Below are 27,305 nucleotides of genomic sequence, written 5' to 3'. Positions count from 1 at the left end.
GTAGTCTGGTCCGCGCCTCATACCCGGCGGCGGCCGAGTGAAGAACTACGACTCCCGAAGAGGAGCGCAACGGGCCGCCGGGAAGCTGCTGGAAGCTGGGCCCCGCGGCCGAGATCCTGACAACATCCGGGCCCCGGCGCTGGAGAGGCGCCGCGGCCGGTTACTATGGAGACGGGCTGCTACAACCACTTGGCAGGATTCCACCCTGGAGGACCGCTCCTGGGATTAGGCGGATTAGTTTATGCGTATTGATCCAGCCGACCGCTCACCAGCTCTTTGCTGCTTTAATTGGGTGTAGAAAAAGAGCCGCGTCCCCTCGGTGCTCCCTGGCCTTTTTGCCATCAGCTGCAGGAAAACACTGCGTTTGCGGAAAAAATAAAGAAGACATCGAGAATGACCGAGTGCGACTGGGTGGGTATGGGCAGAGGGCTGGATGTTTTTGACTGTTGGTACTCTTTACTATAAATTTTGGGCACCTCGCATTCCCACCCACCCCACGCTCCAAAAAACCCACTTTTGTAGGCAATCACTGGACTACACAGATGTAACATACACTGCATTAAGCCGGAATTGCCTCTGAAGGTATAAAGATGATTGGGGATGGTATGCAACTCATACCCCACTGCAAAACGGGGTGATGGTTTTGAACAAGAAAAATGTTCCTTGTTAATTCACATGTTTACATTGTCTTGTTCAAAAAAGGATATGAGGGGGCGAAAGAATATGATGCATTTATATCACTGTTGATAGAAACAGTAGAAAGTTAAGGTTTCTCTGTCCCTAATTGTGGCCAATTTTTTTTTTTTTTTTTTTAACATGAGCAAGTAGGATGCTTGGGCCTGAGGAGAAACAAAAGGGTGCCTAAAAATTAGGCCTTAGGGAATTTTTTGCTTTTGGTGTTACTGTGATTAACATCAACTGTGAAACCAAAACCAAAGAAGAAAAAGCACTTTTAATGTTATAATTACAGCTTCTATAATGGGCATTTTTATTTCAATGGCTTATTTATCTTTATAAAAATGTGTGTTTATAACAAAAGACTTGCAAAAGTCAAAGTGGCCTAGTCTTCTCTAATTCTAGGAGAGCCTGAGTATTAAATTAGTAAGAAAGCCAATACCATTTATTTGTAGATTTCATTCAAGGCACTTAATTGATTTTAAAAGATTCATTTATAATTTTCATTAACCTTCTTATCCTTCACTAACAGTCGCTGACTCAGTGTGTAATCTAGTAGAGAATTTAATCTTTTTATTATTCTATTAGGCTGTTTTGTTTTTAATGTATCCGTTTTGAACTCCACATTTCAAGAATATCAGATTTGAAGAGGGCTAAACCTAAATAAGAAAGCTGCAGTGAGGACCTAGGATATAAAGTAAAAGCAATGGGTATTTTTATTTTATTTCAAAGTCCATAAACATTTGTGAATTGTTCTGGAGGTACAAAAGATTTAGGTGGACAGTAACTTCTACAGATTGTATGGTACAGATAATGCCAACAAAATTTTTCAGCTCATTTGTCTTCTATTTTGACTACATTCTGTTTTCTCTATTACATTGTGGAGTCAAAGTTGATCTGAATTTCAGAGCCAGTTGTAGAGGGTAATTTGAAAGTCACAACCTCTGTGAGTGAGGTTGCCCTGGGCAACCTGACTGGTGTCCATAAATTATATCAGGATTGGTACTTTCTCTCACAAGTCACAAGGCAGCACCTCCCACTTAAGAAAAGTGGGAACCTTGACATTTTGAGACAAAGTGACCTGTTGTCAGAATGCCATAACATTCTGGCAACTTACTCTGCTCCAATGTCTCTGCTCTGGATATTTAAAACAATTTAATAAGCAGTGTTAAAAAGGATAAATAGCAAGATCTGATGAGTTTTATTTCCAGCTTTGCCAGCTTCCTACAAGATGATAAGTGTTAGTAAATGGGAGCATACTAGTGTAAATGTTCTTAACCTGTAAATTTCAGAACTGAATTGTGGAAAATGGTGCATATGCATTGAGGTATACCTGCAAAAAAAAAAATGATAAAAATTGGTTCCATTTATATAGTAATGTATCATTTACATCTGATTTTCTTTCACTTTCCAACCACAGGAATTATAGCAAAATTTTTTAACCAGTTTTACAGACAATATAAAAACAAAGGTGCAGTGATGATAAAGGATTGAAATGTAGGTCACAGAGTTCTCGCCTTGTGCTGCTCCCCTAATACTATCATACTTCTTCAAATGTGAACAAGTGGATTATGAATTTTAGTATCTCAAATTAGATCCATTAAATGTGAATATAAAATAATATATAGGTCTAAAATTTGAAGCTATAAAAAGAAGGTGGAGCAAATACTTCACATTTGCAGACTAGAACTAAAGATTTCAAAACAAATAGGTTTTTGATGGTGGGAAACAATTTTGCTGAGATACTAAGTGGAATCACCCAGGAATTCAGAGTAAGCTGGGTTATTTTAAGAGAAACCAAGCTAATCTGACCCAAATTTGATCCTGACACAACAATGTGGCCAATATTCTTTCCTCCATTTTAGAGTTGGAGAAACTGAGATTTTATGCTTGCTAGTTTTAAGAATTTAGAATTCTTAAAGGGTCTGAGCCTCATGAATCACAATAATCTACTATAAAGTCTTCAAAGAAAAAGAATTGTAATGCATATAAGCAACCTTCTATTTAATTCAACCTTAAAAAGTCACAATTACAGTACCCTGGGGCTTTCCAGGTGGCACCAGTGGTAAAAAGACAGCCTGCCAATGCAGAAGACAAACAAGAGGTAGGTTCAATCCCTGGGTCAGGAAGATCCCCTGGAGGCAGGCACAGCAACCCACTCCAGTATTCTTGCCTGAAGAATCCCTACGGACAGAGGAGCCTGGTGGGCTACAGTCCACAGGGCTGCAAAGAGCCGGACAGGACTGAAGCAACTTAGCACGCACGCACGCTCTGTACCCTGCCAACCTCTCTATAAGGTTAGATTATAATAATATAAATTCTGATCTGAAAGGACTTAGATGTTAAGTATTTCAGAAATTACCAAATTTGGGGTTTTTTTTAAACTGCTTATGCTGACATGGACCCCACAGAATGCATTTTTAAGGACCTTATCACAAGTAAATGTACACTCTTCATTCATGTTTTTCAAATAACTGAAGATCACTTTCCTATGGCTACATTTGGAGAGCCCTTATATCCTCAGATATGCAGATGACACCACCCTTATGGCAGAAAGTGAAGAGGAACTAAAAAGCCTCTTGATGAAAGTTAAAGTGGAGAGTGAAAAAGTTGGCTTAAAGCTCAACATTCAGAAAACAAAGATCATGGCATCTAGTCCCATCACTTCATGGGAAATAGATGGGGAAACAGTGGAAACAGTGTCAGACTTTATTTTTCTGGGCTCCAAAAGCACTGCAGATGGTGACTGCAGCCATGAAATTAAAAGACGCTTACTCCTTGGAAGGAAAGTTATGACCAACCTAGATAGCATATTCAAAAGCAGGGACATTACTTTGCCAACAAAGGTCCGTCTAGTCAAGGCTATGGTTTTTCCTGTGGTCATGTATGGATGTGAGAGTTGGACTGTAAAGAAGGCTGAGTGCTGAAGAATTGATGCTTTTGAACTGTGGTGTTGGAGAAGACTCTTCAGAGTCCCTTGGACTGCAAGGAGATCCAACCAGTCCATTCTGAAGGAGATCAGCCCTGGGATTTCTTTGGAAGGAATGATGCTAAAGCTGAAACTCCAGTACTTTGGCCACCTCATGTGAAGAGTTGACTCACTGGAAAAGACTCTGATGCTGGGAGGTATTGGGGGCAGGAGGAAAAGGGGACGACAGAGGATGAGATGGCTGGATGGCATCAGTGACTCAATGGACGTGAGTCTGAGTGAACTCCAGAAGTTGGTGATGGACAGGGAGGCCTGGCGTGCTGCAATTCATGGGGTCGCAAAGAGTCAGACACGACTGAGCGACTGATCTGATCTATATCCTCAGATTAGGAAACAAACCTATCTAATCCATCTCCTGTTTTATATTTATAGACAAGGAATTTGAATCCTTGCGAAGTAACTTCATCAAAGTCACGCAGCTTTTATTACTGGCAACATCAGAACCTAGAACTGGTGACACCTAATTTTGGAGGCGAAGACCTACCTTTTTTAAAAATAACTAACCAATTTCCCAACATTATTGAGCTGGTTTCTTATGTGCTTATCTCCTATACAATAAAATGTGGAACTTCAGATTTTTAATCACAATTTTTCCAGCATCTAACAATGCCCGGCACACAGTAGGTACTCACTATTTGTTGAATGAGTGATAAATAAGGTCCGTATAGTCTGTTCCATGTGAATTCTTTCACCTTCATGATTGAAGCTTGTTGATTTTAATGGACATGACTTTACTGAAGATAAAGCATGTTATGTTCATGTGCTAGAAAATATCACTTTTGTATTCATTCTTTTTACTGTCTTGCTCCCTCCTCCCCCAAATAGCTAAATTATTTTGAATATTTATTGAATTTATTATGTATGTTAGTTACAAATTGTAGCAAATGACCATCTACCCAAATGTTTGTCCATAAATCTGGGGGTCTTCCTTGATATGTTCCTCTTCCTCTCCATCCACATCCATCAGTCACCAGGTCCTATGGATTCTACTTTCAAAATATGTCTCAAATTTATTTCCTAGCCTCTCTGTACCACCATCTTTCTATAAATCATCATCATCAGTCACATGGATTACTGAAGCTCCTCTCCACATCCATTCAAGGCTCTGACAGCCAAGTAATCGTCCTAAAAATTATGTTTCTCTTTAAAACTCTTCAATAGCTTTCCATAGCTTTTACCATAAAGATCCAAACTTCTCACACAGTCAACCAGACACTTCAGGTTCTGCCCCTGCCCCTCTCTCCTCATCTTAAGCCATTTTCACTCCACTTGGGCCATGCATTTTCTCTGTGCCCTTTTCTATCTTTTCCTTCCTTGCCTTCCAGTCTTAGATTCAACGACACTTCACCAGAATGGCCTTCCTAGGCCCTCACACTAGATTAGAACCCCCCTGAGTCTTCAGAAATACCTTGAATTTTTTTTTCTTCATAGCATTTACAATTGTAATTAGTTGTTGTGGAATCATTTGCTTAATACACAAAGCAAAGATCCACAAGGTTCAGATTGCTGAATGTTTGTTTATCTTGTTATTTTTTCACTCTAAAATTCAACTGTACGTCCTCTTTGAACTATGATCTATTGCATCTTATTCTATAATTTACACATTTTTATAAGTTCTCATAGTTCTAGTATGGGATTTTTAAAACTTATCTTGTACATACTTTTGAAAAGTTTGCTCTGTACAGACATATATAATTGAAATATATATATATTTAATATACATATATATGTGCTTAGTCACTCAGTCATGTCTGACTCTTTGTGACCCCATGGAATGTAACCTGCCAGGTTCCTCGGTCCATGGAAATTCTCCAGACAGGAATACTGATGTGTGTTGCTATGCCCTCCTCCAGGGGATCTTCCCAACCCAGGGATTGAACCCAGATCTCCTGCATTGCAGATGGATTCTTTACCATCTGAGCCACCAGGGAAGCCCATACATATATATGTATGTGTATATATACATATATACATATATATATATATATATATATTGTTCAGTCACTAAGTTGTGTCTGACTCTCTGTGACCCCATGGACTGCAGCACACCAGGCTTCCTGGTCCTCCACTATCTCCCAGTTTTCTCAAGTTCATCTCCATTGTGTCAGTAATGCTATCTAACCATCTCATCCTCTGTTGGCCTCTTCTTTTGCCTTCAATCTTTCCCAGCATCAGGGCCTTTTCCAATGAGCTGGCTCTTCCCATCAGGTGGCCAAAGTACTGGAGCTTCACCTTTAGCATCAGTCTTTCCAATGAATATTCATGGTTGATCTCCTTTAGGAGTGACTGGTTTGATGTCCTTGCAGTCCCAGGAAGCCATTATAATATAATGGCTACTCTTCAATGTCCTCAAGAGAAAAGACTCCCAAAAGGAGAGTAGATGGGGCTAAGTTTTTGTTTTCTTCTGTTTTTCTACCTTTATTAAGATATAACTGACATATAACATTTGTGTAAGTTTAGGGGGTACAACCTGATGCTTTGATATATATTGTGAAATGATTAACACAGTATGATTAGCTGATACATCCATCACCTCACATAATTACAAATTTTTGTGTGTGAGTGTGGTGAGAACATCTACTCTCAAACTTTCAAATACAGTATTGTTAATGGCAGTAACCATACTGTATGTTAGGTCCCTAGAACTTACTCTTCTTACAACTGAAAGTTGTAAAAAAAGTTGATTCTTTGACCATCAATCATCTCTCCATTTACCCCCATACCCAGCCCCTGATAACTACCATTCTGCTTTTTTTTTTTTTAAGATTCTACATATATGTGAGATCATACAGCATTTGTCTTTCTCTGATTTACTTCACTTAACATAATGATTTCAAGGTCCTCGATATTGCTGCAAATGGCAGGGCTCTTCTTTTATTATGACTGATAGTACTCCATTCTGTATGTGTGTTTCTCCATCCATGCATCTGTTGATGGATACTTGTTTCCATGTCTTAGCTATTATGAATAATGCTGCAATGAACATGGGAGTGCAGATATCTCTTCAAGATGTGATTTCATTTTCTTTGGATATCTAAGAAGTGAAACTGCTGGATCATATGGTAGTTCTGTCTTTAGTTTTTTGAGGAAATTCCACACTGTTTTCCATAGTGGCTGTACCAATTTACATTTCCACCAACAGTTCCCTTTTCTCCACATCCTCAACTCTTATTCTCTCTTAACTTTTTGATAATAGCCATTCTTCAGGTGTGGAGTGACATCATATTGTGGTTTAGGTCTGCATTTCTCTGATGACTGGGAATGTTCAACATCTTTTCATGTACTTGTTAGTTATCTATGTATCTTTGGGGGAAATGTCTGTTCAGATCCTCTGCCCATTATTTAATTATATTGCTTGGTTTTTTGCTACTGAATTGTATGAGTTCTTAAGATATTTTAGAAGTTAACCCCTTATCTGATACATGGTTTGCACATATGTTTTCCCATTCCAAGTTTGCCTCTTCATTCTGCTGTTTTTGTGGCTATACAGAAGCTTTTTAGTTTGTTGTAGCCACACTTGTTGATTTTTGCTTTGGTTGTTTGTAGTTTTGTTGCCATATCCAAAAATCATTACTAAGGCCACCTCCAAGGACCTTTTCCCCTGTGTTTTCTTCTAGGAGTTTTATGGTATCAGATCTTACATTCAAGTCTTTGATCTTTTTCAGTCAATTTTTTTGAGTTGTATAAAAAAGGTTAGGGCTTAATTTAAATAATTGTTTTCTTTTTTTCACAACTGTGTAATTGATAATTATTTTATGCATTTATCTTTTAGGAAAAGAAAAGTACTTCAGCTTCAAATTCAGACACAGAAATGAAACCTGAACTGCCTCCCTGTGTGAATCCTGGCAATCCGGTGTTTTCATGTATGTTGGATCCAAAGACACTCCATACGACTACCTCACTATCAAAACCTAAGATGATTATGTATAAAACCAATTCAAGTAATTACGGTGAATTTTTACCTATGCCACAGTTTTTCCCCTGCTATTATACTCCAAGGGAGCAAGTATTTTCTAGTCATATCAGAGCGACTGGATTTTATCAAAATAATACTCTAAACACTGCACCTGACAGAACAAGAACCCTTGACTTCCCTAATTTTCAACACACTCTATGAAAGTATGTTACTCTTAAAGAGAAAATGTATTCAGGAAAAACGAGTTTTAAATCTAAACTAGGATATCTAATTTGAAATATAAAAAAGCCTTGAAGTAATTTTTAAAAATACCTTTGACAAATAAAGCATTTCAAATGATAAGTGAATGACAGTGACTTCTTAAATAAAAATGTGTTCAAAACAGAATAAATGGTAGAAAGCATTTTATTATACCTAGCTTTATTTAGCTCATGTAGTTCCAAAACTTCAAAATGTTTTCAGGATTTCAACTTGTCTACTGAGTATATTTACCCAGACAAAGGAACACAGGAATTCTAATTAGAAAAACTGAATTGAACAAGATTTTGATGAGAAATTTCTTACTTTTCTGTTACTTCAACTAATAGCTTAGAACCTGGGGAAATGTTAGTTCTCACTGCTAAGCTGGTGGAAGAGAAGATTTGAAATTTTTTCATTCAGTTATTGAACACCTACTTATGGCAGGCACTATTCAAAATAAGTGGGCTTCCCTGGTGGCTCAGTGGGAAGAACCTACCTACCAATGCAGGAGACACAAGTTTGATCCCTGGGTTAGGAAGATCCCCTGGAGAAGGAAATGGCAACTCACTCCAGTATTCTTGCATGGAAAATTCCATGGACAGAGGAGCCTGGCAGGCTACAGTCCATGGGGGTCACAAAAGATTCATACATGACTTAGCGACTAAACAACAAAAAATGTGTAAAGTGAACACAGAAATGAAAGAGAGTTTGTTTTATTGTTTCAATAAACAATATTTGGGGGAAATGAGATTAGCAAATTAATAATGTGTGATAATTTATGTAATATAAAATACATAAAAGGTCTTTCAGACACAGAGACCCAATTGGCTTAAACAGAGACAAGGAGGTCAGAAGAAACATCCTAGAGAAGGTAAAGCCAAATCAAAGGAAAGACCAGTCCAGGAAAAAGAAATCTTAGATATAAAAGAATGAAAATGTGTAAGAATGTTGCACATTTTCACAAATGCAATTACTCTGATACATCTTCAACACAGAGCATGAGCAGTGACAGATGATGGCCTATGCTGCTGCTGCTGCTAAGTCGCTTCAGTCGTGTCCGACTCTGTGCAACCCCATAGACGGCAGCCCACCAGGCTCCTCTGTCCCTGGGATTCTCCAAGAATACTGGAGTGGGTTGCCATTTCCTTCTCCAATGCATGCACGCGTGCTAAGCTGCTTCAGTCATGTCCGACTCTGTGTGACCCTATGGACAGCAGCCCACCAGGCTCCTCTGTCCATGGGATTCTCTAGGCAAGAATACTAGAGTGGTTTGCCATTTCCTTCTCCAATGATAGCCTATACAATTCTTTAAACTCTGAAATCACACTACACAGAGATATATTTCAGCTGCCATCTGTTGAAACTGCCTGTTCAATTGGAACTAAACTGCTTTACTGGAAAAAAACAGAATCACTATTCTTATTTTTCCCTGTTGGTTTCAGATTCAGGATATTAACATCAATTAGAAAAAATAATCTTGTGAGTAACTAGGGGATCAGAAAAGTTGGACACAGAAAAGTTGAATCTTAGGAAACAGCTCAACCTTTGCAGCCTCATGAAATTCTTTCAAATATCCCAAAATATGATATGGGCAGAGGAAAGAAAAAAAGATCGACTTTGTTAACTTCCTCTGAAACATCAAAAATGAAGGCACTGCACAAGATTTCCAGGTGAATGATGCAACAGAATTTGAGTTTACCAGACTTCTTTGGCATAAACTATATAAACCATTTTACTCCTTCACTGTAGGTGCTTGATTTGTACCAAGTGAAGTCAACTTTTTAACATGTAAAATCTAGAGGGTAACCAAAAGTTCCTTACTATGATAGGTGGTTAGGCATTTTTTTGTTTTGTTTTGCTGCTGTTGCTAAAATTCTTAAGAAGGATGAGTATCATGGAATCAAGCATGTTGTCTGGAATGCAGTTAAGTAGTCATTCAGTGTCTATTAAAGTCCAGGGACTTCTAGGCACCTAGCTTCATGGACGGAGAAGGCAATGGCAACCCACTCCAGCACTCTTGCCTGGAAAATCCCATGGACGGAGGAGCCTGGTAGGCTGCAGTCCATGGGGTCGCAAAGAGTTGGACATAAGTGAAGCAACTTCACAGCAGCAGCAGTAGCAGCAGCTTCATGGAGGTTAGATTCTAATAAATTCTAGTAGGGGAAAACCACCAAAAGACATATGTATAAATATGTATATACATTTATATATAAATGTATATACATTTATATATATATATATATACACTTTCTAAAGTAAATGTTTCTCTGTCTTTATGTTACACTGACATAGGTAGTACACATGTATTTATACACGTGTAGACATACAGCATGCTGCAGTCCATGGTGTTGCAAAGAGTCAGACATGACTGGGCAACTGAGCAACACGATGTAGAAATATTTACAAATACTTACTTACATGTATAAATATATAAATTTAAAATATGTGTAAATCAGTCAGTTAAGTCACTCAGTTGTGTCTGACTCTTTGCAACCCCATGGACTGCAGCACACCAGGCTTCTCTGTCTATCACCAACTCCCAGAGCTTACTCAAACTCATGTCCATTGAGTCAGTGATGCCATCCAACCATCTCATCCTCTGTCGTCCCCTTCTTCTCCCTCCTTCAATGTTTGCAGCGTCAGGGTCTTTTCAAATCAGTCAGTTCTTCGCATCAGGTGGCCAAAGTATTGGAGTTTCAGCTTCAGCATCAGTCCTTCTAATGAATATTCATGGCTGATTTCCTTTAGCATGGACTGGTTGGATCTCCTTGCAGTCCAAGGGACTCTCAAGAGTCTTCTCCAATAGCACAGTTCAAAAGCATCAATTCTTTGGCGCTCAGCTTTCTTTATAGTCCAACTCTCACATCCATACATGACTACTGGAAAAACCAAAGCTTTGACTAGACGGACATTTGTTTACAAAGTAACATCTCTGTTTTTTAATATGCTGTCTAGGTTGGTCATATGCATATCTGTGGTGTCATATGCATATCTGAGGTTATTGATATTTCTCCTGGCAATCTTGATTCTAGCTTGTGCTTCATCCAGCCCAACGTTTCTCATGATGTACTCTGCATATAAGTTAAATAAGCAGGGTGACAATATACAGCCTTGACATACTCCTTTTCTGATTTGGAACCGGTCTGTTGTTACATGTTCAGTTCTAACTGTTGCTTCTTGACCTGCATACAGATTTTTCAGGAAGCAGGTCAGCTGGTCTGGTATTCCTATCTCTTGAAGAATTTTCCATAGTTCATTGTGATCCACATAGTCAAGGCTTTGGCATAGTCAATAAAACAGAAGTAGATGTTTTTCTGGAATTCTCTTGTTTTTTTGATGAGCCAACAGATGTTGGCAATTTGATCTCTGGTTCCTCTGCCTTTTCTAAATCCAGCTTGAACACCTGGAAGGTCACGGTTCACATACTGTTGAAGCCTGGCTTGGAGAATTTTGAGCATTACTTTGCTAGCGTGTGAGATGAATGCAATTGTGTGGCAGTTTGAGCATTCTTTGGCATTGCCCTTGAAGAAGGTGCTATTGTGAGCACCCTCACTGGCTTATATGTATACATATTTACACATAAATATTTATGTTGGGTTTCCCCAGTGGCTCAGTCAGTAAAGAGTCTGCCTGCAAAGCAGAAGACTAGGGTTTGATCCCTGGGTCAGGAAGATCTCCTGGAGAAGGGAATGGCAACACACTCCGGTATTCTTGCCTGGAAAATCCCATGAATAGGGGAGCCTGGTGGCTACAGTCCATGGGATCGCGAAGAATCTGACACGACTGAGTAACTAATAGCAGCACCATAATGTGTACATATTTACACATAAATATTTATGTCCATGTATGTATGTTAGTTGCTCAGTCATGTCTGACTCTTTGCAACTCCATGAACTGTAGCTTGTAGGCGCCTCCGTCCATGGGATTCTCCAGGCAAGAATACTGGAATGGTTTGCCATTTCCTTCTCAGGGGGATCTTTGCCACCCAGAGATCTAACCTGGGTTTGCATTGCAGGCAAATTCTTTAATGTCTGAGCCACCAGGGAAGCCCCCATATAAGTACAACATTTACATATTTATGTTACATAAATTTTACTTATGTAAATATTTTATTTACATGTTACTGACATGTGTGTGTGTGTGTATATATATGTATACAACATGCCAGGTGAAAAGAAATATAGGGAAAAACTAACACAGGGTTAGCGGAAGAGTGCTTGGACAAGGAGGTATTTAAGGTACAGGAGTGTCTGATCAGTTGGTATTTGAAGATGCCCCTGAAGAAAGTCAAGAGAAAGTCAAGTTATTGTGGGAACTGAATATCTAGTCTGATGTTCAAGGAAGAAGTTGAATATAATCAATTTAAACAATATTCACACAAAGATATTATTTAAAATCATGAGATAAGATAACAAAGTGTAGGCAGAATAAAGACCAAAGGACTAATCTTTAGGCAACTCATTTAGAAGTCAGGGGGATGACAAGGAATAAACAAATGAGACCAAGAAGTAACTAGTGAAGTAGGAAGAAATGAGGAAGACTGTGATACTCGGAAGTCAAGTAAGGAACTTGTTTCCTGAACAGGGCATGACCCACCTTTGGGAAACTATCTTGGAAGCTAACACATAGACTGAGACCTGAGGGTTTGATTAGGCAATGTAGAGATAACTGGTGCCTCAGCAAGAAGTATCTCAGTGGGGTTGTAGAGAGGAAAACCATACTAGAACAGGTTTATGAAAGCCTGCAAGAAGTAAAAACTTTTTAGTAGCTTTTCTGTACAGTGAATATAGAGATGGGGTAATAGCTGGAAATATATGTGGGGGCCAAAGGTTACTTTTTAAAAAGAAGAAGCATATTTGCATTTGATGGAAGCACATTTTGAGAATCTCTCACCCACAGTAATCAGTTCCACAGAGAAAAATGTAGCTAAAGATGACTGCAGAGTAATGTTCTGTAACATGGACTAAAAAAAGTAGAGTGTATAAAATCAAACATATAGACAGAATGGACACAGAATTATCCATCAATTTATAGTATACTTAGAACCAGGATACATAAGAACAAGCTAAAAATAAAAGCATTGGAATATGGACTGTAAAGTATTAATTTATTTTGTGAGCTACACCAAATAAAGCAGTACATTTGAAATGGCACCCCACTCTAGACTTTTGCCTAGAAAATCCCATGGACGGAGGAGCCTGGTAGGCTGCAATCCATGGGGTTGCTAGAGTCGGGCATGACTGAGCGACTTCACTTTCACTTTTTACTTTCATGCATTGGAGAAGGAAATGGCAACCCACTCCAGTGTTCTTGCCTGGAGAATCCCAGGGACAGGAAGCCTGGTGGGCTGCCGTCTATGGGGTCGCACAGAGTCGGACATGACTAAAGCGACGCAGCAGCAGCAAATTGTAAAAAATAAACATACTCAGTAATTTTTCCAGAAAGAAAAGACTCCACTTCAGGTAACAGTTTGAACAATAAATTCCCCTGGAAAATATTTAAAGCACATTAAATTAAAAACTCACATACTTTAGGAAAATTTTCCTACCTTTACACAATTATCAGAATATTTAAAGTTTTACCTCCATTTATTGACTGATTGTCTTCCCTGGTGGTTCAGTTGGTCAAGAATCTGCCTGCAATGTGGGAGACCTGGGTTCAATCCCTGCGTCGGGAAGATCCCCTGGAGGAGGAAATGGCAACCCCCTCCAGTATTCTTGCCTGGAGAATTCCATGGACAGAGGAGCCTGGTGGGTTACAGCCCACGGGGTCACAAAGAGTAGGACACGACTGAGTGACTAGCACTTTCACTTTCACTGACTGATTATTTCTAGAAATAGAGCATTAAGTTAAACTAAAGGCTTATCTTCCCAAAGGAATATTTTACCAGTTTATTTAGGTCTTTTTCCTCTTTTAGCTATAAACTAAACCCCATCAATAATCTAATTAATGTATTTGACCAAATAATGTTGGTTTTTACTATATGTAATAGTTCAAAATTATGCTTAGTTTATTATGTTCTAGGTCCTATACAAGGCAGTCCATTTATTAAATAAAAACCATGCTTATTTAGGTCATGCAAAGGCTAAAATGAAGTGTGTTCTAGTACTGTCAAAAGTAGCACCTTAAAAAAAAAAAAAAAAAGCAGTTCCCTGAAGAGAGTGTCTTAAGAAAGAGATGGCCTTAGGAGTCACATTCCTTTAAAACATTTTATAAGGCGGAATCACAATATCGACTAAATAAATTCCTCTATTAATATTCTTTAATAGGAAAAAAAAAAAGGCAAATCACATCTCAAAGAGATGATACTGGTAACCCTATCATGACCTGAAGAGTTAACCTGGTTTTATTGTTAGTACAAGAGAGTTAGTTATAGTGAAGTATGTCTTAAGGCTTGTAAACAAAGGGAATTAGCCTAAACATTTTAGGAAAAAGGAAGCTTGTTATGTAGAACTGGATGCATGATGCCATGAAACAGTCCATTCATTAAAGTAATTTTCCTTGTTCTGAGTCCATGTCTGTCAAGCAAATTTATGATTTACCATATCAAATCTGCTTATAAAGAGAAATGAATTTTCATTTAACCTACCATGACCATGAACATCCTGTCAATTTCTGATTATTGCATTAGTAATAAGTATGTAATCTGTTTTACTTACTCTCCTGAGCCTGGTTAATATGACTCTGATCCTTGCAGATGAGTCAGTCTTGAGGGTGCTCGGGAGTCTCTGAGAGTGAGACTGAGGCAGATCAATTCAGTAACATAATGAAACACACCCTTGTTTTCAGGATTCTTAGGAGACCACATACCAACTTTTTCCCCCAGATAGTATATGCAAAAGTCCTTTCCCTTTATTCTCCACATAGATGAGGTGTGTTGGAAAAAAACCTGGCTTACCAGTGCCAAGTGGTCTTTCCTTGACCAAACTCTAAACAGGCTCCTCTTAGCCACTTTTTTAATTAGGCCTCATCCTTGTGTAAGCAGATGGGGTAGGGGGTCCCTGGAGAAAAAAACCAGATATAGTTTTTGACAAAAGAGAAGTCATTTGAGGGCTAAACCATTTTGTGATCTAAGCCTGGTCACAATGCTTGACCTTGATCCAGTCTTGATAACAATGATCTTACAGGAACAAAAGAACAAAGCACTCTTATCAGGCAAGGAACAACAGTAAAGATAACAAATCAGATAATAAAGACTTCCAAGTCTGCTTCAGTGGTAACACCACTTCCCTGGTGGCTCAGATGGTAAAGTGTCTGCCTACAATGTAGGAGGCCCAGGTTTGATCCCTGGGTTGGGAAGATCCTCTGGAGAAGGAAATGGCAACCCAATCCTCTTGCCTGGAAAATCCCATGGATGGAGGACTGTGCTAGGCTACAGTCTATGGGGTTGCAAAGAGTTAGACATGACTGAGCGACTTCACTTTCTTTCAGTGGTAAAGATTAGCCTGAAGCAGTTTCTTGAGTTGTTTTGAAGAATTTAACGCCCCTCCAGGGCTCAGAGTTGGACCATAAAGAAGACTGAGCTCTGAAGAACTGATGCTTTTGAATTGTGGTGCTGGAAAGACTCGAGTATCCCTTGGACAGCAAGGATGTCAAATCAATCAATCCTAAAGGAGATCAACCCTAAATATTCATTGGACAGACTAATGCTGAAGCTCCAATACTCTGGCCACCTGATGCAAAGAGCTGACTCACTGAAAAAGACTCTGATGCTGGGAAAGATTGAAGGCAGGAAGAGAAGCGAACAGCAGAAGATGAGATGGTTAAATAGCATCACTGACTCAATGGACATGAATTTGAGCAAACTGTGGGAGATAGTGAAGGACAGGGGAGCCTGGTGTGCTGCAGTCCATGGGGTCACATAGAGTCAGACATGACTTAGCGGCTGAACAACAACCAGGGCTCAACCACCAGATCTACCGGAAGTTAAGGGATGATGATGTTGGACCTTTTCTGACACTCTTAACTTCAATCAGCTAGAGCTTGGAACTCTATTTACTTGGCCAACTCCAAGGAGAATTCTTTGCTCAGCGTGTTTCATGAATATGGATGCACCTTTAGCAAAAACTTCCCCAATTTCGGCGCTTGGGGGAAAGTCCCCAGTGTTCTCCTTACTTGCTGCAAGTAATAAATCTTTCCCTGTTTGACTTGGTCATGTCTAAGGACTACCATAATAATTTTTCCTTTTAACAATTTTTTACTCTAAGTTTTAATGATATCTCTATTTGGGAAGCATGCTTTTATCACAAATGAAATGGGAATGTGCATATCTCTAATTTAACTCTATCACTACTTCAGTCTAAGACAAAAGTCCCTTAACAGAAGATTTGCTCAAAAAAGGTCAAGTAGTTCATGAATACAAATGAGTATCTATTGCTTTTAAACCAAGACTTACAGGATAGGGTCAAAAATAATAACTAACTACTTAAAACTCCCTTCTACCTCCTCCAAAAATAGATCCTTTGCGCTTAGGGTAACTCTTGGGCCCAGGTTTTTGTTTCTGGTTGGGATGTAACAGGAATGAGACAGGAGGGAAGGGAACAGGGCACAACCTTTAAAAGAATGCCACAGTCATTGAGGATAGAGAAAAAACTGGTTAGAAACAACTAGGTCTAAGATGGTGGAACATTTTTGACTACCAGTAGCCCCTAAGCCTCATTATATGCTCACTGTAATACATTAACTAAATGATACAGCCACAGGCGCCATGACAGTTCTGAGGAAGACCATAAAAGGCCAAAAAGTGGGCGTGGCCCAATTGCTGGAAATCTCTGCCCTTTCTCCAAGATAGTAGGAATAATTCTCCCACTCAGTAAGCCTATGAAACTGTCCAGCCCATAAAACTAACTACTCCCACACCCAGGCACAGCTATCACCTTTTGAGGTGACCTGTATTCTGTTTATGGAATGTGCATCTCTAAATAAACCTGCTTTCACTTTACTATGACTCACTCTTGAATTCTTTCCTGCCCAAAGCCAAAGAACCTCACTTGATGGGCTGTCCCTGGGACTCACTGAGACCCGGGACGTGACCATCCTCTCATGCCCCGTTTTTCCTGCAATAGGAAGAGCCTGAGAAAAGACTAGTTAAAGTATTGGTTGGTTAAAGTATTCTGAATGTCAAACTGGAACATGATATACAGAAGAACCACCTTTTTTGTTTTTTCATACTTAAGATAAAAGTTCATTTTTCTCCCACATAACAGACAAATGGTTCAGGATGGGTAAGTAGATCTGATTTGCAAAGTCATTCTGGGACCTAAGTTGATGGGTTATCTCTGCCACCGTTAACATGAGACTTCCATCTCTGGGTCTACAGTGACTCCATTTCCCAGAGAAACACCTTTACTTTGGTCACATTTATTTTTAAAAATAAAAACAAACCAGGGCTGTTTGTAAGACAAAGCAATCCTACCTCACCAGAAGGTCTGATAACTGGGCAGGACTGCTACAGAAGCTATCAAGAGTTGCTTTATAGAAGTAAAAGTTTCAAGGTTGCTGAACTAGGATACATATTTACATATGTATACTTACTTACATATACTTACATACATACTTACATTTTTACATATGTATACTTACTTACATATACTTACATACACACTTACATATTCAAAAAAGTATTACATCTTTTTTCTAAAAAAAAGACTGTTTTATGATCTACTTGAATGACATCTGACGACCAAATACTGTAAAACTTATTCCTAAAAATTTTGTGGGTTTTTTTCCCCTAAAAAAAAACCCTAAATATAATCACAGAGAATTGTGACAACTGTTAGATGCAAAAGGGAAGCTGTGCTGGTTTTGCTTAACACTTGCATCATCAAGTGACACAACACAACTGGTGGTGCAATCCAGTGCCAGTATCACAATGTTTTAAGTTAACATTTTCACCTTTGCAGTCTTTTTTTTTTTCCTGGTATACTTGACAGTACTAGAAAACAATCTTACTAGAAAAATCATCATCAGATAGTATTATAAGATATGATCCATGCTTTGGCTACACTCCCTACAGCTGAAGATAAGGTTTTCCAAACAGCTGTTTTATTAATACTAAGGTAAACTAGTCTAACCTAAAACAACAGGTAGTGGAGCAGTATTCTTTTAAAAGAAGGTTCTGTGCATTTGGAAACTAAGTGGAAACATCAATATTGATTATACCAAGGCCAAGCATTCAGACAATTAAATTGTGTATTTAATACAAACAAAAATATTTTATAAACATAATCTTTTATTTTAAACTTCTTGTTAAAAATGAATCAGTAAGTGTCCTGGTAATCACATCAACAAATATATTGTTAGTTATAAGGGCAAGCTGAATTCAGTAACAAAAAAAATCCTGTAGTAATATGAAACAAATAATTTAAATAATTATTCCTATTTTGACTTACTTATTCAAAAACCATTCAAATCAAACATTTCATTTTCTACAGATTTATAATACTCTGCCCTCTATGGAACTAAAGGCAAAGTGATTCTGTATAATCAGCCATAATATGCACAGATTTCTAATGCCTCCAGTTATTTTGTTAAACTTAGAACAATACCTAGTTGCTTCTTGTAGTCATTTAGATTCTACTTCTGTTCCTTGAATTATATTCCGAATCTTCTCAGCATCATTTTGTACAATTTTGTTGGATGGATCAATCTTAAGAGCAGCTTCATAATCCTGTAGGCCTATATTTATATAGCAATGATGATCAATAAAATATTTTCTAAGTACCTGTGTTATCTAGACAACATTTTTTAAAAATAAAAAAAAAATCGTTAAATCCATGGTTCAGCGTAAGTAATAGGTTTTAGTCAGATTCCCAGTTTCACATACATGGTCTAGACTAAAAAAATTTTTAAGTAATTTCAGAAATAATTATAATGATTTTAACCAAGATTCAGTAAGAAACAGTAATTTTAAACTGAAATACAAATAAGCTAACAGCTTAAACTCATTAAAGCATGAACAGACTCAAAACTCATATATCAAAAGGACATTTTTATCACCTCAATTAAAAAGTAATTAATGTCATCATTTCAAAATTCTAGATCCTAAAACTTAATTTTGGTAGACTTAATCCATACTTTATATAACTCATAGACTATAGTTTGTACTTTTTTTTGTAGTTATTCTATCTATAAAGTTTCTTTGTGAAAAATTGGTTAAAAAGGAAAGCATTGTAGACTGGATGTTAAAAATATATAACTGAATCTAAATCTTTACCAAAAAAATCAGTGGGAAGAATTTCTTTGTGAATAACTCTGGTGGCTCAGCGGTAAAGAATCCGCCTGCAATGCATGAGACACAGGTTTGATCCCTGGGTTGGGAAGATCCCCTGGAGAAGGAAATGGCAACCCACTCCAGTATTTTCATCTGGGAAATCCCACGGAGAGAGGAACCTGGCAGGCTACAGTCCATGTGGTCACAAGAGTTGGACACAAATTAGGGACTAAACCACCAACCACGAAGGAAACTTGCGTTCCAGGTGCTATGGATTTGACATGCCACTTCAGGCAAATCACTTAGAATGTCCCAAGCCTCCATTTTCTCATCTTTAAAATGAAGGTTCAATAAAGTCTTTAAGTTCAAAAAAGTCTATGATGCTGTAATTCCTAAAGAATGCTTACAGTGTTTCATTCCTGTCTTGATAATTCTTATCCTCATGAAGCTGGGTATGACTCAAAGAAAGGATAGGCACATAAACCTAATTTGGATGCTTTGGTTAGAAAAATCTAAAAATGACAGAAATAAGTCAGAAATAGAAAACTTTATAAGCTAGAGCCCATTTCCTGGCAAGACATTATCAGGAATTAGGCCTTTAGGTCTTAAATGAAAAGAAACTGAACTGGTATCTGGGTGGGGGGGTATGAGAAGAGCATTGAAGATAAAACTCTGGGACAACATGAATAACTGCAAATAGTTCTTAAATACATTAAAAACGAAAAACAAAAGAAATTAAAACACTAAAAATCAAATAAATATGGCTTCTACATACATGGGACTGAATTAAAAACCTTAGTACATTCTCACAAAAATAAGCAATTGCTCATGCACTGTGCTACATCAATTGTTTCTGAGCTTACGCATGTATGTATGTATGTATGTCCTGGAGTAGGAAATGGCAAATCACTTCAGTATTCTTGCCTGGAAAATTTCATGGACAGAGGAGCCTCGTGGGCTACAGTCCATGGGGTCAAAGAGAGTTAGACACAACTGAGCATGCATATGTATGTATGTGCTATCTGTGTGTCTGACCAAAGAAGCTAATTTTTAAAATTTCCATTATGTCTTAAATGATTCATTTATATCCTTTATCACACATTTTTTCTACAAAAAGTTGTCTGATATTACAGCATCTCCTAGACCTAGGGAGATGTTTATAACTTGCATTAATTCCCTTCTACAACGATTTTTAAAAATATTTCAAGTCATCTTTTGCCAGATAAATTACAAAGAATTAAATGCTCAAAGTATAAAATAATGGAGTCTCTTGAATAATGGCAATGACATTTTTTTTCAGAGTATAATCTGGATCTTAAAGCATTTCATCTCTTACCTTCAACATACAATTCTAGTTGACAGAATGCTGTTCCACGACGTATGTGTGCCTTCATTCTTGCATTAGCATTGTCTGCAACAGGTGGTGTCAATATTTCTAGTGCCTTACAGAAAAAATAGGGAAAAACATAATTTCCCATTTTAAACTTGAGCAAAAACAAGATAAAATTCAACTTTAAAACAAGCCTCAGGCCCTCACCCACCTAAATTTTTGGCTTAACTGGACAGGAATTTATCAAATATATACATTTATGTTGAACAATTTTAGGACTTGTTTGATTGTTCCTATATGAGATTCACTCCCTTGCCCCCAGACTTATGTTTTGGTTTATCATTTGAAACCTTTACAGCAGAGATGGTTAAATAGCATTAATTTAGTTAATGTTATTAATTCTAATAATAAACATAACTATATATAATGCTTTTATATTCAAATTTGGTGATTCAGTTTATTCATTCATTCAGTAAATATTTGTACATGAAATTGTGCTAGTAAAATGAAAACTGGATCTTGAAAATATTATCAGATCTTCAATAACTTAATGAGATTGAAGTATGAGGACTTAACTGTTTCCTCCATATCCTCAATCTCAAGTAGACACGTAACAGATTTTGCATGTGAGTTTCCCTTAAAATGTTACTTTGATATGGAAAAAAAAAGGAAAAACTAGAAGTTTAAGATAATGACATGTTATTTGCAATGGTAATTAGGATATACTAAGTTACTCTGAAAATGGAAAAATGATTATGGAGATATCCTTTTATTGTGCAAGCTGTAGTTACATCAAGTCTCTTTCTGTCTCCCATTGTCTCCAAAACTTTATTAAGAAAAAAGATGGGTACAAAATGATTACCATTTACTAATTTCCTTTTGAACTTCAACTGATACGCTAAGGCAATTGATAAGGTATCTCTAATCTAACTTGAAGTCTCAAACTACACCAGTAACTTATCCATAAAAAAATTTTTTTTCAGTAAAAATATGTAATAAGCAAGAAGATTCTTAAAATCATTGCATCTCAATTATTTAAATTTACCCAACAAAAGATAAAGCCATCATTTCAATCAATAATGGGAGCAGAGAAATTTTAAAGCAATATATATAAATAGATACACATACCTTAGAAGAATCTTCGATAGCCTTGTGTAAGTTTTTCAGTTTTAGGTGGCAAGCAGCCCGATTCAAATACAGTAGTGGAATCTTATTATTTAGTCTTATGGCTAAGTTGTATGCATTAATAGCTGCCAAATAGTTTTCTGTTGCAAACAATTTGCTAATGAGACAAAAACATAAAAGAAAAACAATCTAAGACTGAAACAGAAACACAGAAATACTATCTAATTATATCTGGCAGAGGAGATGGATGGCTGACCTCTCTTTCCGTTCCTTGAATCATACTCTGGACATGGCACTAACGTACCTATCCTCCAAACATCAGCATGTAATCTGAAGGGGACTGGCCTCACCTCCACCTCCAAGGGCAGTTAATTAGTTACTTAAGCCAGTAGGCATATTTCCATCCTTCTTGCTACAATGATTGACACGGGATGGATTTTTGACCTAAACTGCGTTTTCAGAATGAAGCCTGTGATTTTATATTACCAAAGTTGGAGAGCGAAAAATTGGGAAAACGCCCCCTGCTGGATACAAATGTAGAAAGCACACAAGTCAAAATTGTTGCTGACGGTTTTGAAACTGTGGGAGGAGCCAGCACTAGAATAAAGCTAATACTATGGAATTATGAAAAGGATAATAAGGCAGAAGGAAACTCGAGTTCTTAGTGATACAGTTAAGCTGCTGGATCAAGCTTTAACCAACAAGTAACACACCTTTAGTTTTTTAGTTATGTAAGCAAATAAATTCCTTTAAATATTGCTATGCCTGTGCATGCTCAGTCGTGTCTGACTCTTTGTGACCCTGTGGACTGTAGCCCATCAAGCTCCTCTGTCAGGAAATTTTCCAGGCAAGAATACCAGAGTGGGTTGCCATTTCCTCCTCCAGGGGATCTTCCTGATCCAGGGACTGAACCCACATCTGTGTTTCCACATCTGTGTAAAGGTGGATTCTTTACCCACTGAGCCATCCTTTAAACATTAAGCCAGTTTAAATTGGGTTTCTCAGTTACTTGCAAACGAAAGCATTCTAATAAATACACTCTTTCAGTTCAAATCTCCCCAAATTCTCTTCAAATAAAGATATATACATAATTAAAAGATTTATTTAAAACATAATTTCTTTTCTGTTTTTTATGTACAATTCCTAGTATTTTGAAAAATACATAAACATAAGGAAAATTAAAAGTCTTTGCCAAATATTAAAAGTGCCATATAAACAACATTTAGTATTCATTTCCAGGCAACTGTACTATATACACTTCACAATTTTAGAATATTAAACACAATGACTTCAAAAGCAGACCCATAAAAGCACCCTGCAAATCATGAATAAAAGGTAAAAGGACACCACAGTGACATCTAACCTAAGTCTGACTCAAGTTTAAAATAACCTGCACAAACCAGAAAAGCTAATTCTGTGGGAACATTTACATTTCTGAAATGTCTCATATCAGCTAGGATGCTTCTGACCACAAGTAACAGAACCTCAACTCAAACTGGTTTAAACAAGGAAGGAAACAGATCACCTCACATTAAACTAGCTTAGAGGGAAAGGATCCAGGCCCCATGTGATCAGTAGCACATGGGTCTTATCAAGGCCTCAGGTTCCTGCTTCATCCTGGGGCTGGTTTTCCTCATGCGTGGCTCAAAGAGCCACACTCAGGCACGATATTCATTAAAAGAAAATAAGACAGTATCTTCTGGTATATGCTTCTTGAAATCAAGAAAACCTTGCCAGAAATCTCCCAGTTTACCACCTTTCCCAAATCTCATGGATCAAAAATACCAAGCCTTAAAAAGTATTTTGCCTTAAAAAAAACCTACCAGTTTCTCTTGTTCTCAGTCCTTCCACCCATTCTCTTTCTCCAATTTCATTCCTCAGTTCTATACACTGCTGTTTGGAAAGTTCTTTAAATAATTCAACAATATGACCATCTTTCCATGTTAACAAATACAGAAATATACTATTTTCACAGAGATTTTCACAGAGGTTCCCTCATTTGTGCAAGGATTTCTAAAACCAGTCTGTCCCTACTGATGGACACTCACGTGTCTTGTTTCCCAATATTCAGCTTTTATAAACAATACTGTAATAAACATTACTGTGTACACACACACACATATATATAATACACACACCAGCAGTGTAATGACAATAATCTTGATATGCTGCAGTCAATCCAGAATTTATTCCTGTCTATGTGACCCTAAGTCACATAGATAAGGTCTACACGCCTAAACAAAATAGGGACTCTGTCAGCAAGGATAAAAGGAGACAATAAACGTTGGTTAGATAATCTCTTGTGTCCACTACAAACCTTCTTTTTAAATTAATTAACATTTAATTCTAAAATTTACCATTTTAACCATTTTGAAGTGTACAGTTTAGTGGCATTAAACACATAAACACTTAACACGCTTTCGTACAACCATCACCACCCTCCATATCTAGAATGTTTTTATCTCCCCAAAACAAAACTCTGTTGAATTTAAGCCAAGGGATGAAATGCATTCATCTCCAGAGGCTTTGTTTCATGCTAGGCTTTTGCAGAAGGAAATGGCAACCCACTCCAGTGTTCTTGCCTGGAGAACCCCAGGGACGGGGGAGCCTGGTTGGCTGCCATCTATGGGGTCACATGGAGTCGGACACGACTGAAGTGACTTAGCAGCAGCAGCAGCAGCCTTCTTATTTACACAGACGTAAACAGTCCAACTGTCCTTTACTGTGTTTAAACTCATGAAACAGTTGTTCACAGAAGTGTTGAGGTGGACAAGCATTCCAAGTTTGAGAAAACTGTTCATGAGCTTGTATCTACATACTACTATATAAAAAAGATAATAAGAGCCTACTGTATAACACAAGGAACTCTACTCAATACTCTGTAATGACCTATATGGGGAAAGAATCTAAAAAAGAGTGAATATATGTATATGTATAACTGACTCACTTTGCTGTACATCTCAAACTAACACAACACTCTAAACATCTGTATGCCAATCAAAATTTAAAAAAAAGAACCACTGTAGGAGGTTTAATAGGAAGAAATATGAAATATTAAACATTTTCAATGTTTGCATATATATTAAACTATAAATGCAACGAACATTATATTCCTAAAAGTTTAACACCAATACAAACATTCAACAAAGTATAATTTGTTTTATGACTTTCAGAATGGTTCTGAACTCAGAAATAGCTGAATTTCAAAAGGAAAAGGGGAAAAAAATAAACCTCAATGTTAGGGGCAGTAGCATTTGAACAACAAATTTAAATACAGAAGCTAATAACCAGGAAGTCTCGCCTGATGGCTCCAAATAAAGCAATGACAGTGAAAAGAATTATGCACAAATACTCATTCAAAACATACTGAGTCCTTATGGTACTGCCTGTACAGAAAAACAGAAGAGATGTGGACAACTGCAAACACTACCGTCATTTTTACAATGATTGATTGGTTTCCACTGTAAAGAAAGAAACATCATGATTGGCAATAGCCAGAAAGGCCAAACATTTTGAGCAACAGTTGAACATAAGAGCAGCCATAAATTAGAAAGAAGCAATTTGGACGGAAGTAAAGAAAGAGACAGTAAAAGAAGTTAAAGAAATCAAAAGCAGTGGGGCTTAGAAACAGCAGTGGAGGCCAGGAGTAACACATATTCTAACAGAAGACACAACAGCTCTGTTTGGTGGGCAATAAGAACTGTAACAGCACCTACCGCTCCAAAGATTTTGAAGGTCCTTGTTTCTCTCAACATCTTATATGGGTAGAAAACATTCTTGGTATTTCAAGAGCTTCTAAAACTGAGTATTACTGCATCTTAGTGAAGGAACATCAATCAGTACAATTTAGCACTCAGGATGGAAGGAGGAAAAGGATGCTGTACAACTAAATAATATGACAAGTTAGGCCATAATGGTGACTGCACTGCAATTGAATATTCTGGGTTGTAAAATGCATACAATCAATCAACAAACAAAATCATAATTATGTCAAGTTATTTTAGAATATGGATTCTAAACTTCAAGTCAGGCAAAAGACAGTATAAGAAAACTGTCTTATCTCTACAAACAAACAGACTTGTAAAAAATGCAGGAGAGCAAGGCAGATTTGGCAGATCTGTTCTGAAAGTAGGCAGATCCAAGAGGATACCGGGAGACAATTCTCCACGGGTCTTTTATGTTCTTGCATGTCATATGTCAACAGATGCACTGAGGGCTTTTGCTTGGGACTATCTTTTCATAGATGTTTGTATAGTGGACATCCTTGGATGACAGAGACATGGTCTCTCTCTGAGGCAAATAATAGATTTGTTTGCTGTTCAGTATAATAAAGATATTATCACCCTGTGAGGCAAAAGTTGGACAGGTTTGCTTATAAGACTCTTGTAAAAAACTGCATTCCTTAAGCTTGGCCTTCTCAGCTCTGGGACAAACCTACTTTGTGTACAGCATCCACTTGGGTCCACTTCTGCATTGCCCTATGGGATTTCAGGCACAGAAGGAACTAACATGAAGGTTATACTGTGTGACATGCCTTGAATGATAAAGTCCTTCGTGTTTGACTCAAGAGTCTCCTGACTTCTGCCAGCATCTGTGAAACTGTGGTAAGCTAATTCTTCACAGTTCTTGCCAGGGCATGGATCCAAACCAAAGTACCAGAAAGAAATTCAATCTGGCAAGCAGAACCATATCCTGTGTTGGGAGAAATTGGTAACAGGTGGTTAACAATCAGCATCAAAAAGTTCAACATGAAGTAAAAGGATATCCAGACAGGCAGGCAGAGTCCAGCTACAGAAAATTCACAAACGGCAAGCAAACAGGGATTCAGACTGGCACAAGTTGGTACCAGGTGAGTCAATGAGCAAATGGCAGGTTCCTACACACAATGCTGGGGTTCAGAAGCAGAATTAACCTGAGTGGCAAGAGAAAAAGTAAAAGCAAATCACAGCCTCAGTCTTAAAAGGACTGGAGGATTAGGCAGGTTATTAATGCTGGCACTTAGGCCAAGAGAAAAAAAAGGAAAATTCAGACACTAGAACTAGTATAGGTAATTTTATGTCGTGACAATAATATGCTGCTGGGTGCTACTAGATTCCAGAATTACATATCTTTAGTTTCCTCCTATCTAACAGTATAATTTGCTGTACAGAGTGAGGTATGCAAATGGTATTCAAGTAGGCCTACATCATGAGAAGAAGAAACTTTAGTCTGTGGTTAAGACAGTCCAAAAAAACTCATGCTAAAACTCAAGTACAGACTAACATAGGTGGGATGAAACAACGATCATGCTAACCTTACATGACTAAAAGTGTCTGGAAGGGTAGTTATTAGTTATTCACAGATTCTGAGTCATGTAAGGCTGTTAAATAACAACACACCATGTGAACATCTAAATTAGAGCCAGAGACTGTTTTATGTGAAATTTCTCACTAAAAAGCTATCTGGTACAATGTTAACTGCAAAAGGTAAAATGTTTTCATGAACAAATAAAATTACCTTAGTTGATTTATTTTCCTGAAATGTAGATTTGGCATTTAAACTAAAGACCGGCAGTAAAAGACTAGGTAAAGAAAAATGAAAACATTCTATGGCTTTTTCTCTTTTGAGAAAGGGTAGACTCAAAAGAGTCTCTTTTGAGTAGATACAATCCTGTGAAGAGTTTTCTCAAATGACTGTTCTTTTGGAAGGCTTGTCCACTCCTACCCTTTGTGAACAAGTGTCCTGTGAGTTTAAATACAATAGAGGACAGTTGGACTGTTTATGCCAGTGTAAATATAGAAGGCTAATGTGAAACAAAGCCTCTGGAGATGAAAGCATT

General features: G+C 37.6%; 2 protein-coding genes across 5 annotated transcripts in view; one reads left to right on the top strand and one right to left on the bottom strand.

Annotated features, from left to right (window-relative positions):
• The first annotated feature begins 118 nt into the window (after positions 1–118).
• On the top strand, positions 119–7,971 carry PIERCE2 (piercer of microtubule wall 2). Its single transcript, XM_059890846.1, has 2 exons — positions 119–411; positions 7,437–7,971. Exons 1-2 carry the CDS (start codon positions 394–396, stop codon positions 7,779–7,781), a joined length of 363 nt encoding a protein of 120 aa, XP_059746829.1. The 5' UTR covers positions 119–393; the 3' UTR covers positions 7,782–7,971.
• A 4,937-nt stretch (positions 7,972–12,908) lies between these two features.
• DNAAF4 (dynein axonemal assembly factor 4) overlaps positions 12,909–27,305 on the bottom strand; it is a 71,927-nt gene continuing 57,530 nt past the window's right edge. Inside the window, exons 7-11 of one of the 4 annotated variants that reach the window (XR_009496039.1) lie at positions 21,491–21,644; positions 20,369–20,474; positions 18,368–18,497; positions 13,403–14,821; positions 12,909–13,307 (exon numbers count right to left, since the gene is read on the bottom strand). Coding sequence is in view for 3 of the 4 variants with exons in the window: in XM_059890438.1 (XP_059746421.1) it covers positions 18,385–18,497; positions 20,369–20,474; positions 21,491–21,644 (373 nt within the window). In the remaining variant the exon portion in view is untranslated. Of the gene's footprint in view, positions 14,822–18,034; positions 18,498–20,368; positions 20,475–21,490; positions 21,645–27,305 lie in introns of those variants that run through there. The other 3 variants (XM_059890438.1, NM_001206188.1, XM_005211767.5) reach the window with 3 other exon arrangements.

This window comes from Bos taurus, chromosome 10 (assembly GCF_002263795.3).
Source record: "Bos taurus isolate L1 Dominette 01449 registration number 42190680 breed Hereford chromosome 10, ARS-UCD2.0, whole genome shotgun sequence".
In the NCBI taxonomy this organism is placed as follows: domain Eukaryota; kingdom Metazoa; phylum Chordata; class Mammalia; order Artiodactyla; family Bovidae; genus Bos; species Bos taurus.
The sequence above is the reverse complement of the archived record's forward strand: the minus strand, read 5'-3'. Positions and strand labels throughout refer to the sequence as shown.